This window comes from Hetaerina americana, unplaced genomic scaffold (assembly GCF_022747635.1).
Source record: "Hetaerina americana unplaced genomic scaffold, ioHetAmer1.1.p SCAF_12, whole genome shotgun sequence".
Lineage (NCBI taxonomy): Eukaryota > Metazoa > Arthropoda > Insecta > Odonata > Calopterygidae > Hetaerina > Hetaerina americana.
Genome location: NW_027286292.1, coordinates 15,242,577 through 15,262,533, shown reverse-complemented (window position 1 = coordinate 15,262,533; position 19,957 = coordinate 15,242,577). Strand labels below are relative to the sequence as shown.

General features: G+C 35.1%; 1 protein-coding gene across 4 annotated transcripts in view; it reads right to left on the bottom strand.

Annotated features, from left to right (window-relative positions):
• Window positions 1-19,957, bottom strand: part of LOC139685705 (F-BAR domain only protein 2) — a 70,355-nt gene that overhangs the window by 23,856 nt on the left and 26,542 nt on the right. For 2 of the 4 annotated variants that reach the window (XM_071582720.1, XM_071582722.1), the window contains exons 9-13: window positions 14,549-14,599; window positions 11,298-11,394; window positions 10,051-10,190; window positions 9,748-9,881; window positions 2,053-2,126 (exon numbers count right to left, since the gene is read on the bottom strand). In XM_071582720.1, the coding sequence (XP_071438821.1) occupies window positions 2,053-2,126; window positions 9,748-9,881; window positions 10,051-10,190; window positions 11,298-11,394; window positions 14,549-14,599 (496 nt within the window). The remainder of the gene's footprint in view (window positions 1-2,052; window positions 2,127-9,747; window positions 9,882-10,050; window positions 10,191-11,297; window positions 11,395-14,548; window positions 14,600-19,957) is intronic. The other 2 variants (XM_071582721.1, XM_071582723.1) reach the window with 1 other exon arrangement.

The following is a 19,957-nucleotide window of genomic DNA, read 5'->3' as shown; positions in this document are numbered from 1 at the left end:
GTATACGTATATATGTATATATGTATGTATATATACATATGTATATATATCTATATATATATATATATATATATATATATACATACATATACATACATACTACCTTGATCAAAAAGTTCCCGGAATAACCACCGTGTGGCGCTCCCATCGTTCCGATTTGAGTTCTGTTTTTTTTGTTAAATTGGTACATCTGTTGTTGATATTCCCTTTAAATCTTAGTGTCATAACTTGACATTTGCAAAAGTTACGTAGCCAAGAGTACATCTATCTCTGTGTGTGTTGGCGATTTTTTACAATTGCAGAAATGGATTTAAATTTGCAACAACGAACTTGTATTAAATTTTGCGTAAAAAACGGATTTAGTGGCGCACGGACGTTGGAAATGTTGGAAAAGTGTTTCCGCAACGATTCTCTAAAAAAAACGGTCGTTTACCAGTGGCACGAGCGGTTCAGAAGTGGTCGTGAGTCAATCGAAGATGATGAACGCAGTGGCAGACCATCGACATCGAAAGTCGGTGAAAAAATTGATAAAGTAAAAGAAATGTTGGTCAATAACCGCAAATTAACCATCAGAGAAATAGCGGAGGACTTGAACATTGCCGATGGATCCGCCCAAGACATTGTGGTTAATGATTTGGGTTTCCGTCGTGTAGCAGCAAAGTTGGTGCCGAAAGACCTCAATTTCATGCAAAAAAGAGACCGTGTTGACGTCGCAAAAGACATGATTTGCGAGGCTGAATCCGATCCCACATTCATCAAAAGGATCATTACTGGAGACGAGACGTGGGTTTATGAGTACGACACGCAATCCAGACATCAGGCAAGTGAATGGCGTTCACCAAATGAGCCGAGACCAAAAAAACCACGTCGTTTTCAGTCAAAAAAGAAGGCAATGCTGACGGTTTTCATGGATTACAACGGTGTAGTGCATCATGAATTTTTGCCAGAAGGCCAGACAGTAAACAAAGAGTATTATTTGGGCGTTATGAGACGTTTGCGTGAAGCAATTCGCCGAAAGAGACCAGAAATGTGGGCAGAAAACTCGTGGATTTTGCACCATGATAACGCACCGTCGCACAGTGCTATCATTATTCGTAATTTTTTGACGAAAAATGCAACAAATACCATCCAACAGCCACCGAATTCACCTGATTTGGCTCCCTGTGACTTCTTTCTGTTCAATCGAGTTAAAAAACCATTACGGGGAACGCGTTTTAGCAGCCGAGAGGAAGTAATGGAAAAATCGCAGGAAGCACTGATGGACATACCGAAAACCGACCGTAACTTTTGCAAATGTCAAGTTATGACACTAAGATTTAAAGGGAATATCAACAACAGATGTACCAATTTAACAAAAAAAACAGAACTCAAATCGGAACGATGGGAGCGCCACACGGTGGTTATTCCGGGAACTTTTTGATCAAGGTAGTATATACATATACATACATAAATACATATACATACATATATATATATATACGTACATATATATATATATATATATATATATATATATATATATATATATATATATATATATATATATATATATAACCTAAAACCATAAACACAGTAATCAACCCGAATGTCGGTTTAGTAGGTGATGGTAGAGAATACCCAGTACTAAGCCCTATACGGCATGTGAAAATTCACACATCAGGGCAGGGGGCCAGTTCCTTTCCCTGTGCCGGTTATGATTTCCCAGGAAGACCTGGTACCCGAAAAATCACTTAAGCTTGGGTGGAGCTGCAGGTGCCCAGAGTGCCTTGCCCGGGAATCGAACCTGGGACCCTCCAGTCAGCAGTCCAATGCTCTACCCACTGGACTACCACGACCCACATATATATATATATATATATATATATATATATATATATATAATATGTATACACACACATATATATATAATATATATATTATATATATATATATTTGTATATATATATATATATATATATTTGGATGCATATATATATATGTATATATATATAAAACCACTATATTTTATGTGGCTACTTAACATTTAGCAAACACTACCACATAAGAACTTACCCCCCTAGCTGCTGGGAAACAGATTGAGATCTCTTCATATGATGATCTGCCTCAGAATTTGACCCTCTTCTTCCCTGAAAGTAACATACTTAAATTAATGTTTGATGAATTAAATATGACTGCCAACTATTGTGTAATTATATTTATAGTATTCTCTTGATTATCTGAGATGATTTGGACTCCCTTCACCTTGGATATATGCAAACAAATAGATTACGTGGGCCATTCAGTTATGCCCTAGAAAATCAAAGAATGGTATGGGAAAGGTTATGCTTTTTTTAAACATCATCTCTCACTAGACTGCTGTTAAATTTTCAGTTATATCATTTCCTGTGGTTTTATTTTCATAGTCAACTGAAGCGATAACCTTCTGTTTGTTTAGAAAAATGAATTTTGTACAGTGACTAAACACTTTTATTTAAAAAAGGCTTAACAACAAGAGAGATCAAAGCTGAATAGGATGAAGTTTATAGCACATCCACTCCTGTGTATGCCACTGTTTATAATTAAGTAAATGAGTTTACCCATGACCATTAATCCACAAATGATGAACATTGTTTGGGACATCCAGTAGAAGTGACTTCCTTAGAAATTATTGGCAGAATCCACAATATGGTTTTGAGAAGTCAACAAATTTTGTGTAATAGTTGAGGCCACACACATATCACAAGGTAGTGTTTTCAATTTGGTACAAAAACTTAGGTGTGGAAAAAATCTCAAGAAGGTTGCAGTGTTTTCTCTCATTGGAGAATAAATGCAATGGCATGGTAGATTTGGAGGCACTGTTCAGTGCCTCCAAATCTCACATCATGACAATCGCATGAGTTTCTCCATCAATACATAACTGTGGACAAAACATGGATACACTACTACACCCTAGAGACAAAGGAACAGTCAAAATAGTGGGCTTTTACAAGTAATCAGGCTCCAAAGAAGATGAAAAATGTGAAATAGGCTGACAAGGTGATGGCTATGGTTTTTTTGGGATGGATACAGAGTTATCTACATTGATTACGTCAAAAGGACAAATGATAAATAGAGTATTATCCATGGTTATTGCACCAGTTGAGCAAAGAAATCAAGAAAAAAGTCCTCAAATGAAACAGAAATATATTCTCTTCCATCAAGACAATACACCGGCGCACAAATGCGCAGTCTCTATAGCCAGAGTTAGGGATTTTAAGTTCAAATTACTAAAATTTCCTTCATATTCACCACATTTGGCCCATGATGACTTTTTATTTCCAAACTTGGAAAAAATGGCTGGGAAGCAAACATTTCAGACAGAATGACGAAGCTACCACTAACAAAGATGCCTATTTTGAGGATCTTCCGAAAACTCCTGCTTTGTGAATGGCTTAAAAGTTGGGAGCATTGCTGTGAATATCGTATAGAGCTAAAAGGAGATTACATTGAAAAATGAAAAAAGGTGGTTGTTTGATCATAAATAAGTAGGTATTGTCATGTCTTGTCAATTAACCACCAGAAACCATTAAATCTCACCAAAATAAAATTTTTGAACATGGAAATATATGCTTATAAATGATTAAGAAGATCTCATAAATCAATACAACAAAACAATTTAAGATACTATTGATATTTAGAGACTTAATGTTGAATGGTGGTACATCTTTAAATTGCAATTATGAAGTTTTCTAGTGGCTGGTTAGTATTTGCATGTACAAAAGCGAGGGGAAAACGACCCTTTCAACAAAATACGTGACCCCGGATTAAGATTGGAAGTTGGGCCAACAATCTCACATAATATAACCTATAATTGTTAAGAATATTGATAGTGTATGCCAGATGGGTATATCTGAATGCATCTGGATAACGGTTTAGGGACATGGAATTGTGAATTAATTTTGGTATATGGAAAGCTCAAACTATTCTCAGAGTAGAAAAAGCTTTAAGTTATAAGAGCTAATAAGGTTCAAGATAAAATTTTGCCGTGCCACAAGGTATGTGGGCAATCTGAAAAGTTTTTGACCAAACAAATAAACGAGACATTTTCTCTTCATGTTTATTTTTCAACATAGTCTCCTTTTAAGTCAATAGACATTTTCCAGGGATGCTCAACTTTTTTAACCCTTCCAAATAGTAGTTGTATGTGATAACCACCTCGTCTGGAGCAAACCTCTGTCCTCCTAGTAAAACTTTAAGGTTAGGAAACAATGAAATGTGGCTGGGGCTAGATCTAATGAATACAATAAGCGGTCAACCAATTCAAAGAGAAACTCATAAATTTAAGCCATGGCAGCCACTGATATGTGAGCATGTGCATCTGCCTGATGGAAAAGCACTTATTTCTTCTTCAAATGCAGTAATTTTTTTACAATTTTTGCCTTCAGCTTGTCAAGTAATTTGGGAAGATAATAATAACTTGGGAAGATGATCATCCAAGCTGGTACTGATACATTTAATTTCAGCTGCCCAAAATTTCACAGTTGTAAATGATACTGCAGAGTCCCTTACACAGCATCTAACTTGCCTTTGATTGGCATAGGTGCATTGGCTTTCAAAAACAAATATTTAATGACAGCTCAATTCTAAATTGTTTCTATTTTCACAAAAAATCCTTACAACAGCTCATTCAAATGCTTGTCATTACAACAACTGAGTATCCCAAATGAGTGAAATACTGGTGAGTATCAACGCATGTGCAAAACATTTTCTAACTTTGTTTTGAAGAGTGCTACTGTCTTCATGTTGAAGTTAGAAACTTTTCAGACAAACCTTGCACATATGGTCATACTCATAACAATTCATAAATGACATTTGTACATATTTGGTAGGGTTTAGTGAGAAATAGTTATCATAATATGCAGCAAGTTTTTTAGTAGTGATATTAACTATTTATACTCTCATTGACGTCGACCAAAACTGTCAGAGTGCTTTGCATTTTTTTGATATTAAACCACTGTTCAGGGCACAGGAGTTCAGCCAGACAAGAAGACTACTGCCCTAGAAAGGTTCACTCTTTTTCAGAAACAAATAAATGGAAGAAGAAATTATGTTGAAGGACAATGGCAGATTTTCCACCATTTCTCATTGCCACCTTGATTTTCATTCAGCAGCATTATGCCATCTTTGAAAGCAAGCATAATTGAACTTTTTCATGAATATATAATCAATGCCAATCCATTGACTATTTATTCATGCTAAGGTATAAGGTACATTATGTGTGAAATCATTCACAAGGATTCCACATGTGTATGACATCCTATGCTAGGAATGGGTTTTCTAAGTCACCTGTATCACATACAATTGCCATGTGAATGCCCTACGATTTCCAAAGTCAAAGCAGATATCTTTTTTCAATCAACACTCATATAAATAGCTTCCTATGGTATTCTTTGTTCCTTATCAAATGAGCTGCAGTTTGCACCACCACTCAAATTGTTGGAGACGTCCATATTATTGTCATTAGAATTAAAATAGTAGAGCATTAACATAGCATACAACATTAAAATTTTTTATGAGGCTTGAATTTAAATTGAAGGCTGATTTTTCATAGCAAATAATTGGGTAGATTTCATATTGGAAACAGCTACTATACCAGTCCTTTCCCTAATATTGGCATATTTTTTCTTTGACATGATAATATTGTCAGACTCACTTCACTTCCTCACTCATCTTTCCAGATACTGAATGGCATCTGAGAACCTTTTCACTAAGCAATAAACAACTCTCTTGAATACTTCTGGAAATTAATTTTGACTCCAATCTTGATTAACACAACTTGTCATAAATGTCTACATTATCCTATCCCACCTTCACCCATTCACATCCTTTCCTTAGGATTTACATTTATCACAAACACCAAAGACTTTTTAATGATTTGAACACATATAGTATGTAGCATTTGTTAACATAAGACATTTAATAACATTTTTGTAAACCAATTTCGACCAAATTTTGATGTTTTTAAGGGTTATTTGCTCTTAAGTATGGTTAAATAGAATTACAAAAATATGGTATGCTGTTTATAACAAAATAAAACCATTTAAATTTATATAAAATAATGGACAACACTGGAGATATGGCTTAAAATGCTCAATACATAGTGGCACTATGCACACATTGCACTGCCATGTAGAATGTCTTCTTATCTTTTTCTCCAGGCAAACAACACAAAGTTTAGCAGTTCATCAACCTTGCACCTAGCCCGGCTCGACCTTTTCAGGGAACTGACAACAGTGTCACAGGCAGGTAAGGTAAATTATAACAACCTTTCCTCACATAACCTTCATTATAATATTTTTCCATCAACTTCTCAATTTCTGTTTGAAAGCATGAAATGTTTTATCTTTTCTGATAATTACAAATTAATATGAAACATATGCATTGAGAAGCATCACATCTAATAGGCAAAACAATATTTTTTACATGCTATGTTACACAATACAAGGAAATGTACTTAATCACCCACATCTAATCCTGCCATATTGCCATTATACAAGGTCTGTTCAAAAAGTATCATGACTTTTGTGTTTTTTCAAAAATTATTTTTTATTCATGAATATCTATTTTATCCCTTCAAAGTAATCCCATTAAATATTATACACTAGTACCAACGTTTTTTCCAATCCTTGAAGTACTTCAAAAAATCATTTTTGTGATCTTGTTCAGCTCCTCTTTCGATGCAGTGTTTATCTCATCATTCATAGTGTAGTGTCGCCCTTTCATGGGCCTCTTCAGTTTCGGGAACAAGAAAAAGTCACTGGGGGCCAGATCTGGGGAGTGCGGTGGCTGCGGCATCATTAGTGTGTTGCTTTTGGCCAAAACTTCATGCACAAATAACGATGTGTGAGCAGGGGCGTTGTCATGGTGCAAAAGTCAATTTTTGTTCTTCCACGAATCTTGGTGTTTGCGGTGGATTGCTTCACGCAAATTGCGTGTAACTTGCAGGTAATATTCCTTATTTACTGTTCTACCCTGTGGCAAGAACTCATGATGCACCATGCCCTTGCAATTGAAGAAAACTGTAAGCAAAACTTTGACATTCGACTGGACTTAACATGCTTTTTTCGGTCTTGGCTCGTGCTGCAGCTTCCATTGGGATGATTGAGCTTTAGTTTCCATGTCATAACCATAAACTCATGATTCGTCACCAGTTATGATCCTCTGGAGCAAATGTGGGTCGTCGAGTCCAATACCTCATTAGCAATGTTAATGCCTGTGTGCGCCTGTTTTTGGTCGAAATTGAGAAATTTTGGTACGAATTTCGTGGCTACCCATGTCTTGCCCAAATCATTGGTAAAATTCAAATGGCACGAGCCAATCGATATGTTTAGGTCCTCAGCAACTTCTCTGAAGGTGATTTGACGATTGGCCAATACTATTTTCTTCACTTCATCAATGTTTTTGTCTGTTGTTGATGTGCTCGGGCGTTCAGCACGCTCTTCGTTGTTCACATCTTCTTGGCCCTCTGAGAACATTTTGTACCACTGATAAACGTTGCTTCAGCCCAAGATAGTTTCTCCATATGCCACAGTCAACATTCGGAATGCCCCCGTGAACTTAATTTTGTTTTTCACACAAAATTTGATACAGATTCTTTGATCCATTTTTTGGAACAGGCAAAAATTGAAGACAAGCCAAAACAGGTCCAGACAAGCAAAACAGCTGTCAACAATTAACTGGACATTCAGAATGGCCGAACTTTTCGGCATAAGTGAAAGACATAAGTACCAACATAACGCCACAAAAAATCTAAAATCAAATATCCGTAACCCGCGGAAATTCCAAATTCGCGATACTTTTTGAACAGACCTCGTAGTCAGTAACAGCAGTGGGTTTCCAAATCACACTCCTACTTTTCATGTCAACTTTTTTGGTGTCTCTAAACCCCAAGGGATGCATGGTTCCATGTATATTAACATCTCTTTTGTCTTTCCAATTTATTGCATTAATATTATCGCTGCAATATGATAAATTTTCTCAAATATTTTGGCATATTTTTTAGTTGGGTTCATAGAGAACCATATACATTTGTTCCAAAGTTGTGTAACTTATAAAACAAATCTGGGTAACTATACCAATTCTCAAAATACAAAGAGTATCCCTTTTTAAGAAGATTAGACTCAGTCATCAAATCCAACACAACCTTCGTACAAACATGAATACTGTTTACTTTCTATCGTATATCTATCCCAACGTAAATTCTAAAGGTATGAATATACACATTACTGGACATAACTTTTAGTTTAATCCCAAATCTTGGCCTCTTACACCTAATATACTGTATGAAGTGTAATCTAACTCTGCCTTTCATTATTGATTCATCAATGCATATAGAATCCATTAGTGTGTAAACCTTATTAACAACATCAGATTATATCTACGACTGGCCTCAAATTTCTTAGAAGGTCATTGATATCTAGATTTTCATTATTTACAAAGACTAGGTGTTTATCAATTTGCAAAAATCTTTTTCAAGGCATGTTTGTTCTAAAGTAAGGTGCATTTATGCTTGCATCTTTACACCATTAACGCTGTAAAGTAGGCTTTTCAATTACACCTAAAAAAATAAAAACCACAAAATATACCTTCAGCTCATTTGTATTAATACTGTGAAAGTCGCAATCAGCTGATCTATACCCATTCATTTCCAAGACTACATGATGAACAATATCGTAAGTTAAAAAGGCTTGAAAGCATAGTCTACAAGCACTTGCACCTAAATCACATGTTATTCCTGGACGACCAGAGAAAGCATGAATGACCGGATCCTTTTGATCTTGTTTCCCGTTCCAAAAATCACCACTTTTGATACAAACATCAGTCCTTTACAATATCTAATGCACAATGATTTGATTCATAATCAATCTAAGAGTTGATAACATTCTGTTGTCCTAAAGGTTTTGGAAAGATAACATCATCTTCACCGCTGGAATCTTCTTCATCAGAGTCCAAAATATCAAGTAATTCACTAATACAACTCATTGTCAACACTTTTACTACAACTTCTCTTCCTACAGCAGGCCATTTTCAGGCGAATTAAATCTGCAAGTAAGAAAAGGTATTTTCTACGGTAATGTAAGATTGGAAAAAACTTTCTAAACAGCTGTCAGATGGCAGCTACAAACAGGTACACGTATATGGTCAAATTGTTTGATAAAAACTCATAAGATAGCAGCAGGATCAACTGACTAGTTACACCACACGCATACTGCGGACCAGGCTTGCAGGGTTTGAGGTCAGCTCAATTCGCATCCATAAGCGTACTGCATACCAGTACGCTTATGGATCCGAATTGGTTAATAAAATCAACAATAATGTTAGCTTCCTTGGCATGGGTGCCATCATTAAGGAGTACGTGAACTCAAATAATATATTGTCTTAAATGTTCATTAGGCAGCAACCACATCACGTGAAATAATACATATATGGATAAATATGTATATTTAAAGCACTGCTGTAACATTTACCCAAGCATTACATGACCCATTCCTCCCCTTGTTTCACTATCCCTTCCAATTTCCATTACCATAGTTCCTCACCCCCACATTTGCCAAAAAGATTCCCTAACTATGGTAGTAGATCATCATCCAGTATCTTTGATACATTTCCATTAAATGCAAAAAACATTTAGCCATTAAAAATTAATAAAATTAATTATGATTATCTTTACAACCACGAAAAAAATTAATGGGCATCTAAAAGCAATTAGGCATATCCACTTAAACTTACTGATATAAGGCCACCAGGAGATAAGGATAAATTTTCAACAGTAGCCCGAAGCTCATCAACACTAGCACTCATTGGAGCAGAGCCGTTACTCAAGGGTTTAATTTCAACATGTATCTTCCTTTCACGTTCATCTTCTGGAAAATAAATAATTTCATTGTGAAATGAATATTGTATTGAGGTGAAGGGAATATTATTTAAAGGTGAAATGAGCATTAAATTACATGGAAGCACTCATGAATTTCATAACTTCACACACCCAACACATTTAAATATATTAGGGTTACCATAATATCTTTATCTCACCTGAATCTGTATCTGTACTGGAATAAAAACTTCCTTTGTCATTTTCCCATATCTCAGCCTTAGGACGAATGCAATAACCTTCTTCGTCAACTTCAGGGGTTGGAGTTTCTGACTTTCGACTGCCATCCTCCTTCTCATCCCTAAAAGTAGCATTGGAATGTTTTAACAGATAAAGCAACCCCAACAACACTTGCTGCCAGGGAAAAGATTTAAAGAAATAATTTAAGACAAATTTCAGGATCAAATCCAAGCAAACATTTAAGGGTGCTTCGTATGAAAAATTCAGTGCAATAATAATCACTTCCTTTCACAAATCGCTGCATATTCCTTTGGTAGCAACAGGCTTATGAAGTTTATTATAACTTATTATTCAACAATGTGGAACCATGGTACCTCAGGGAATAAGCGATAAAGAAAGGCATAACTTCATCCCTTAAAAAAATAAGGCGTGTCCACTATGGGTGTGTGAAGCAGACTTTCCTCCCAATGAGCCCAATCACAACTCAAACATTAAATAATTTTAAACTAAAAAATCTAATCATTCAAGTTTTCTGTTAAAACACTCATTTATCAAATAATTGATCATGTTTGAAAATGCAAGTTCCAGAGAAGAACAGCTACTCATGGAGTAAAAAGCTAGTTTCTTAAAATGGCACAATACCACATGCAACCCTAAGTTTTCGAAAACCATAATCTCACTGAAAAATGAGTGTTTTGTCAGTAATGGATATTATACAATAAATCATCATATGTATACATTGAAATGTAAGTTTTCCCATGATGTAAAATATTTTTATCATGTCTCATACAATTTCTTATTTTCCCAACATATGTGAAACTCCAACAAATGCACACAATTTCATTTTTCTGTTTTTCTGTCATTTGCATCACACTGTGCCGGATAAAAAAAATTTAGCACTCTCAAAAAATTGCTCGTGTACATCAGCCTTCATAGAAAACTTTTACGACTTTGTTTCATGTATATTTACCTAAAAAAGACAAGAGAACAGCAATATGAAAGGCTTTAGCAATGAATTTATATACAGTGGAGGAGTACAGAGTGCCACTAACGACAAAAATGTGAACTACTTTAACTCATAATCTCAGTCTGCCACGGAAAAATGTGCATCATGAAATGAATACATTGGACAACTGGGAGTTAGTTACATAGTTTATATAACACAAATAAGAAGTTAATATATTTAACAACACATAAGGTACAAACAGAATGAATAAGAAATACATACAAATCAGATTTTTCTTCCTTGTTACTGGTGTTGTCAGGATCCTTCTTTTTTTTAGCTTTCTTTTCTTTCCGTTTCTCTCGCCTACTTCTCAAAAACCCTGAAAATGAATATCCATCACTGAGCAAGTATTACTAGTAAAATTAACCTAATGAGATTTCTTTAAATTAGGCAAATATTCTCCATCCGCATTTATATTTTCTTTCCATTACACTAGCCAAGGAGCTACTATTATCCAGCTTTCCACTTTGCACATGACCAGTGCCACTGCTGCCAAGGAATGACATGTTTAAGTTGCATCTTCTAGGCAATCCTTACTATGCATTGCATGTATCTTATTTTGTCTGAGTATACATAAAATATACTAACCACATCAAATCCATGAATTATCCATAATACAACTTAAAAACTACCTTTTGTTTTCCAGGGAAATATGGTATATGAAAAATTAAACAGCTTGGGTGAAGCTGAGGATGCCCACTGGCATCACCCAGAATTGAACCCATGCCCTCCCCAGTCAGTAGCCTGGCACTCAAAATGCTGGAATACAAGTACCACATCCCCCTTTCATGAAACACACTTTGCTAATTCCAATCCATAGCATTATTTATAGCCACAACCTAGGTCTTGTTCCAAAGTAAAATCTACATTTTGCCTGAGTAGTGAGTTAAGGGAGGACGGTAGGGGAGATGGTAAAGGGAGTTTGGATAGTGTGATGGTATTTATGGAGCAAGGGAAGAGGGAATGTGGACCCTGGGATTTGCATGATGCATTTTAAAGTTGGAGGCATGAGCAGCAGGCCATTGCTGGTTTGTCGTGTGACTAGAGGATGATGGGTAGATTCTGAGAGAAAATTCCAAGAAATAAATACAGAGCAGGAACTATGATAAGAAAACAAAAAATCCTTCCTCCATTTTCCTTAAGAATTTACTTGAGCTTGACTAGAATTAGTGAATTTGATCCAGAAACACTTAAAAATGAGAAGGATTCATTTTGCAATACTCAGGGACAGTTTTAGATGAAACATCTCAATACCTATGACCATAAACCTGGCCCTTCACTTCCCTCTCCACCCTCTCTCACTGCTACCTCATTAATCCCACACAATGGCATAATACATCCCCTCCATCCATCCAGCACTTCCCAGCAGCAGGATAAACGAGTAGCACAACTGCTCTCTCCTCCAACCAGATACACCCTTGGCCCCTTACACCACATTGTGTCATGCATTATTCAGAGTATACCTCTCCCCATCCACTGTTCTATTGCACTTTCCTGTCCTCCTCATATCCTCCTTCCGTACCCCCACAACCCACTACCATAAACACAAGAACAAAATGTGGATGCTGAACTGTAACAAAACCTAGTGGAAGCCTGATATGAGGGTGGCAATTAATTAAGGTCTCATTTTAGTTATTAATTCATAAACTGAAATTTAATGCCATACGATTAACATGTAAAATAAATCACTCAATCGCAAGGCATGTGCATGGCAACCACATTGGTTATTTGATGCAATGAGTGATTCGAAATCTGCACAGACACTGAAATCGTAAATATGAATCTTAATTTTATGGCCACATGCACATTTTTCAACTATGATGCAGCCTATTTGTAATTTCCAGGCAAATGTCTTTTAGAGGCTGATTTTTTTCCACATGAAAGCATCTCAGTCAGTCAACAGCACCATTACTGAATTCACTGAATCACTGAATTTACATAAAAATTCTGGAGGTCACAGAATCTTCCCATGCCATTTGAGCTTGTGAGCAAATAATAGCCGCTGCAAAGAAAATAATGCCAGCTAAATCACCACCATAAGTGGGTCCCTAACTGTTTAAGTGTGCAATTCAAACACAAGAAAAATGTTATAATTGCCTTAACTGAGATCTGATGATAAGTCTTTTCTGTAAAGGCTGACTCTACTCCAAAGTAGTTACTTAAATAAATGCCAATATTTTTTATAAACTTGAGATGAAGCAATTCTACCACATCATTTTGACTGAAATACTCATTGGATAATGTGCTCTCAAAAGTAGTTGATGCAATGTATTTATTTTGATGTTCCAACAATAAACATTCTGTCATCCACCTTTGATTTCATTATTGATAGAAAGATGGATGCAATGAGTTTATTCATGTTTGTAACTCTCTACGTTTTTTACTGGTCAGCAGACTGCATTTAAGTAGTACTTAGTTTTCTGCCAAATGGCAGTAATGATAAAAATATTAAACAATGATCAGGATCCAAGCAATTCAAATATTAGACACACTTTAATTTGTTTGAGTGAACTTAATAATCTTGCAGTTTACCTGACATTATTTTATGTTTTCCGTGTTTATTTTCATTTTTGATGCATTAGCAATAGTAGATAGTTTTTCACTGGAAATAACTATTAATATGACCAACAACATTTGTCCTCCCATTAAAGAATTTTTAAGAGTACTTACAAGTTTAAAACATTAAAAATTTTGTCAGAGTTAACAGATAATCTTCTTAACCTATTCCAAGATATGTATCACCTCCAAACAATGACGTGTAACGTTCATGGTATTAAACTGGTGAATCACTGAGATTAACCACCAAATACAAAATAGATTATTACTAATACTTTCAGGGTTGATATCCTTTTATCCGCGACAATAAATGTCTACGCTGAAGGTTATTAATTACTCTGAAAATTTATAAAAATTATCTAACCAGTGATTATTATTTCACCAACGGTAATAAATAGAACTCCACAAAGTCAAATTTTAAGCACTGTGAGCTCCCTTTTTTGATATTCCACAGAAATCATCTTTATTTATCCTTAAATATCCTGATACTTAATGAGTAATATTAATGAGGCTAACATTAAAAAATGAAGTATATTTTCTTATACATCACTTACCTCACCACCTATGATTAAAATTATGTCAAATAAGGTATCAATCCCAGTTCCCAAAAACAAGAAACTAAAATCGATCTATTTTAAGATAAAATTATACAAATATATGTATTTTAAATTAACTGAATCTTAATGTAATTACAATGAAAATACTCTATTATTTTACTCTGCAGTTCTATTTTACATGAAAACACTGAATTATAAAAAATAAAGCATATGTACTTCAAAACTATGCATCAAAACTTAAAAATATTTCAACATCAGACATAGCAAATTGGATATTTACTCAGTGCATTTAATGAAAACATGTTTAATCACACTCAGTGGTTCAGCAAAGCAAGTGCATGTAAAAAAATAATATGAAACCTGTAGTCCAAGTTGAGAGACTAGAATAGGGAGACCTCGTTGGAGATTCCACTGTTAGATTCCGTGATGGCAAGAAAAGGAAGAGAAGTGACTTAACTTAGACAATTTATCAGCTAGGTGTATTATGGCTATATTAGATCCTATAATTAAGTAAACCACAAATCATCCCGCCAGCACACTGGGGGCTATTCAGGTTCAATGGTATAAAATGACAGGTGGTTCCATGACATAAAATGGGTAGGATGGGAAAATGAATAAGATCATGCATTCATGCAGTGTTTCCTACCAATACACAAATCACTACACATTAATATAAAACAATTGCCAGAAACATTGCATTATAAAACATTGAATTAATGAACCAATTAAAGCTAACTGTAATATTTCTCTTTCTAAAAGCATTACAAAAAATTATAATGAAAATCAATGCATTCAATCTAATATTCACATTAAGCTCATGACAACACACTAAAAAAGAGAAATATTTCTCCAAGTCCATTACTTTTAACTATACAACACATCTTCAATGTTCCCAGTTCTTTGGCTGGAAACAATAAGTTAGTCCTTGTGTTATAAATACTAACACCTAAAGTTACTGAAATGTACACAGTAGCTCAAGCAAAAGACCTATGGCCTGAAATTTTTCCAATGGATTAGCTAACATGGTATTGGCCCAGCATTACAACAACCATAAAATAATTCAAGCATTACTTACATGTTCATGATAACATGCTAAGTAACCAAATATGCCAATGATATGGATGAAAAAAGGTTTTATTAAACCTGTAAATCAAAATTTGGTTAAGCACAAAAGCTTATTTCAAAGCATTCTCAAATTGGTGTTATTTGTGAGTTTACTGTGCCAAATCTGATTCTCATTAAAATAACATTAAAGCCATACATTTACAATCATATACCTTGATAGACATGTTGAACACAAATGCATATTGTTGTGAAAAAATATGATGCTACTCTAATAAAATTCACAAAAAAAACCTCCAGAATACTTCAGTAAAACAATACTGAATTTAATGACTACATCGGATTTTTATCAATATTTAACACACTATTCATGAATGAAATTCTTATATAAATAGGCAAGAGGGTGTAGCTCACCTCATACTGCCCTAAAGCAGGTGTAAGAAAGGGCACATTTTTTCAAATATAGACAACAGTTTCCCAGATAAATATGGTACCATATAATTGCACCTGGATTACGTAGGGGGCGTCCATGGCATCACTTGGCCATGAACCCAGGACCCTCTAATTATTAATAATCTCTAGCCACATAAAATAGAATGGTGGAATATATATGACAATGCACAGTCCGTAGGAGTGGATTTAAAAAGTTCATGATAAAACAAAAAACAAGTTCCAAAAAATGTTGCACCTCATCATCAGACACTAGCAACAGCATTTCCTGAGCAGCCTACAAATATTCTGAACATCTTGCATTTTTATTTTTATCTCAGGCTGTTAAGGCAACAAACAGCTTAAAAGCTTCAAAACAGTAATTTATGTAATGATCCACAATATATGAGCAGCAATGTCATTCAACGCTCTCCGTAGATTTTCTTTGATATGTTAATGGTAATTTGCTTAAGTATAAATGACATAAGTGCAATTTTTCACAATACAATTAATCTCAACCACCACTTTCATTTAAATTATCACACATAATTAATGTTAACATGAAAGGCATCAAAAATTGTATCTGCTGACATACTCGTATTATATTACTGGTATACAATAATTTTATATCTTTCCCTGAGAAAAAGTGAGCAAAATCATGTATCTTTATGCTATCAATCTGTCGTCAAGAATTTATTACTTCAGCCCAAAGTGATAATTCTGCTTGTATTTTTCCATGTGGTCACTTACAACAATATTGTCAATTAAAAAGGTAGTAGTTTTATCTAGATGCACAATAAATATGCAAAATTTATACCACCATAGAATAGTGACTCAACAGCTAACATTACTTTGTTTATGAAACAGTAGATGGAATTAAAAACTATATAATTGAAAGGTTACTCGGATGAGTGAAGATACAAGTCACACATGCCTAATCATTTGAAATTCACACATCACGATAGAGAGGTCATTTCCTTCCCAGTTCCAACTTAAGATCTGTTACACAAAAAATCACACAGCTTGGACGAGGCTGAGGGTTCTCAGGAGGCTTCACCTGGATTGGAAATAATCCCCTTTGGCCAGTAACCAATTGCTCCTCCCTCTAATCTATCATGCCTAAGACTGCAACTTTCAGTAAAACCTTACACCTTGGTGACTTATTAAATGGAGGTAATAATACAGAAATGTTAATTCTCATTTGGCATTAGTAGTCCTTATCCTGAGATTTAAAATCACCCATTACATTAAATGGTAAAGATAGCCAGAAATAGGAAAATATTCAACTTATGCCACAGGGCCCCAACAACAATACACAATTTTGCATACAAAAAGAAGCTTTCTAATTGCACCTACTTCATCAGATAACTCTTTCATTTCCAATGAGATATAATTTCTTAAAATAGAGTATTTTGGAATTTCAAGCAAAAATAACATTCCTTAGTAAAGAAACCACTTCAGTATAAAAATATGTACACGTTAAATAATTAATCCAGATCATATCAGTTGTTTACTCATCATTACTAAATGAGAAAAAATTAACACTACATCCAGAAAAATATACGAGTGGGGACCCAAAAGTAACAGGAATTGGGCTGCGGTGGGGAGCGAGAGTGGGGGAAGCCTTTGTTCAGCCGGTCGTACGTCAGGCTCATGCCTCCTGTGTCAGTATGCACAGCGCCGTCACTGTGACTGGATCGGTCCATCTGTGAGAGCTGTTTCAGTGAAACAACTTTTTTCATTTTCGCAAAAAACATGATGGCAGATTATCAAGAGCAATGCGCTGTAGTGAAATTTGGTTTCCTGTTGGGGAAATTGGCCCCGAAAACTATTGTAATGCTCAAGAATGCTTATGGGGAAGCAGCCCTAAGCAAAACAAGAGTCTACGGGTGGTTTACCTGTTTTAAAAATGGTGAAATATCAATTGAAGACCAACCCAGTTCAGGCCGCCCTTCAACATCAAGAACTGATGAAAACGTTGACAAAATCAATGCCCTCATTCATGAAGACTGTCGCAGAACCATTGATAAACTCTGTGAGATGTCTGAAGTGTCATGGGGTTAAATTCAGAGGATTCTATCTGAAGATTTGCTCATGAAAAAGGTTGCAGCCAAATTTGTCCCTCGCCATCTCACTTGCCGGCTCATACCACCCTCTCCGTGATGCAGTTTTCGACAAAAAAATGGCATACATCGATTGTCCACCCCCCTGTTACTCACAGGATTTAGCTCCCGGGGACTTTTTTTTGTTCCCCAGACTCAAAAGGGACATAAAGGAAAGCGTTTTGACACTGTGGAGGAGGTAAAACAAAAATCGCTAGAAGCCCTAAAGGACATCCCAATAAATGAATTTCAGCAATGTTTTGAACAATGGAAGGTTTGGAGAAGTACATTGTGGTCAATGGGGAATTCTTTGAAGGTGAACAAAATTTAATGTAAATATATTGAGAAATAAAGAATCTATAACAAAATTCCTGTTATTTTTTGGTTCCCCCTCGTACATATTCTCCTGAATAAAAATACATTTTTTTGGTATCAGAATTTTCAGGGATGAAGTATAATGACAAAGAAGTTGGAAGTAACAATACCTGTCTACTGGTTAAGAAATACTGATGTTTCATTTTCATAGTCAATTGAAGCAACAAACTTTTGCTTATTTGGAAAAATGAAAAAAAAAATAGTTTCACATGCTGATTTAACACCTACTAAGACTAACCATCAAAAGAGAACAAAGCCAAGTTGGATGAAGTTCATGGTGCATCTGCTCCAGTGTTTGTGACTGTTGACAATTGGGTAAATGAGAAGTCAGATGTGGTGCACATCCTCAAATGATGAACATTGATTGGGCGCTCCAGTGGAAGTGACTTTTCCCGAAATCGTAGACAAAATTTTTGTTAAAAATTGGAAAATTCCACGACAAGATTTTGAGCGATCAACAAATCAAGGTTTGCAAAATATTTGAGACCACAGGCATACTCATAGGGAGTGTGTTTTCAATTTTGCATGACGAATCAGGCATGAAAAAAATCTGGGCATATTGGGTCCTATCTTCGATCTTAGAGGAGAATAAACACAACCAAAATTCAGAGGCTGGTTTGGTGCTTCTTCATCTCAATCCTGATGAGTTTCTGTGTCAAACATAACTGTGGACAAAATATGGATACACTACTACACTCCAGAGACAAAAAAAACAGTCGAAACATTGGGTTTTTTTGAAGGCGATTAAAGAGGAAGACTAACGGCTCTGAAGAAGGCAAGAACAGTGCAATTGGATGATAATATAATGGCCAAGGTTTTCTGGAATGCACTCTGAATCATTTGCATTGATTACTCACTATGAGAATAAATGGGAAATGGAGAGAATTGGGCATTGTTATTTCACTGGTTCAGCGATTAAATCAAGAAAAACCATTACCATCTGGCAAAGAAAAAATTCTCTTCCATCAAGACAATTCATAGGTGCACACCTGTTAAGTTTCAACAGCAAAAATTACGAGTTTATGTTTGAATTATAAAAAAATTCACCAATACTTGGCCACCAGTGACTTCTTATTTTCATACTTGAAAAATTGCTGGGCGGAAAATGATTCATGTCGAAGGAGGCCATCACCAACACAGGTGCCTGACGATGATTCAAAATTTTACTTCCTGGATGACTTCAAAAAGTAGGAGAAACACAGGGAAAAAGGGATTGAGCTAAAAAGAGATTATTGAAATATAAAAAAACTACCCAAAATGTTTTTTTCATTTTCTCCAAGGAATTATTGAATGACCCACATAGTACGTCAAACCTCAATTACATATTGTTTACAATTTTCTAAATAATCAGCATGGGTTTCCAGGCTATTTTGACCATTTCAAACTTTGTTCCGCTAACCTTCATTTCAAATAAATTTAAAAAAATACTGTATATCATGGCCCGTAAGATCCACCCTGATTTTTCAGATTAGGATTACAATAAATACTTGCATCAGATATAAAATATGAAATTATTTTGATGCTAACACTTATTACAAAGAAAATTGAATTTTTACATTAAAAAATTAGCAGCACCATGTATATCAAAGTTCATTCAGCGTAGAATCTGGGAAATTTGTTGTCACTGTGCCAAAATGCCTTTCAGCTGCCTTGTTTGTGTTCTGAAGCATAACTTGCCAATTCAAGTTTAAATGCAATATTGTACAACAATATTCTCTTTCAAGATCCCAAACGGTTATTATCAATTTTACTTTTTATGTGATGCTTAGTTTCTGTTATTATTTTGATATCATTGATATTT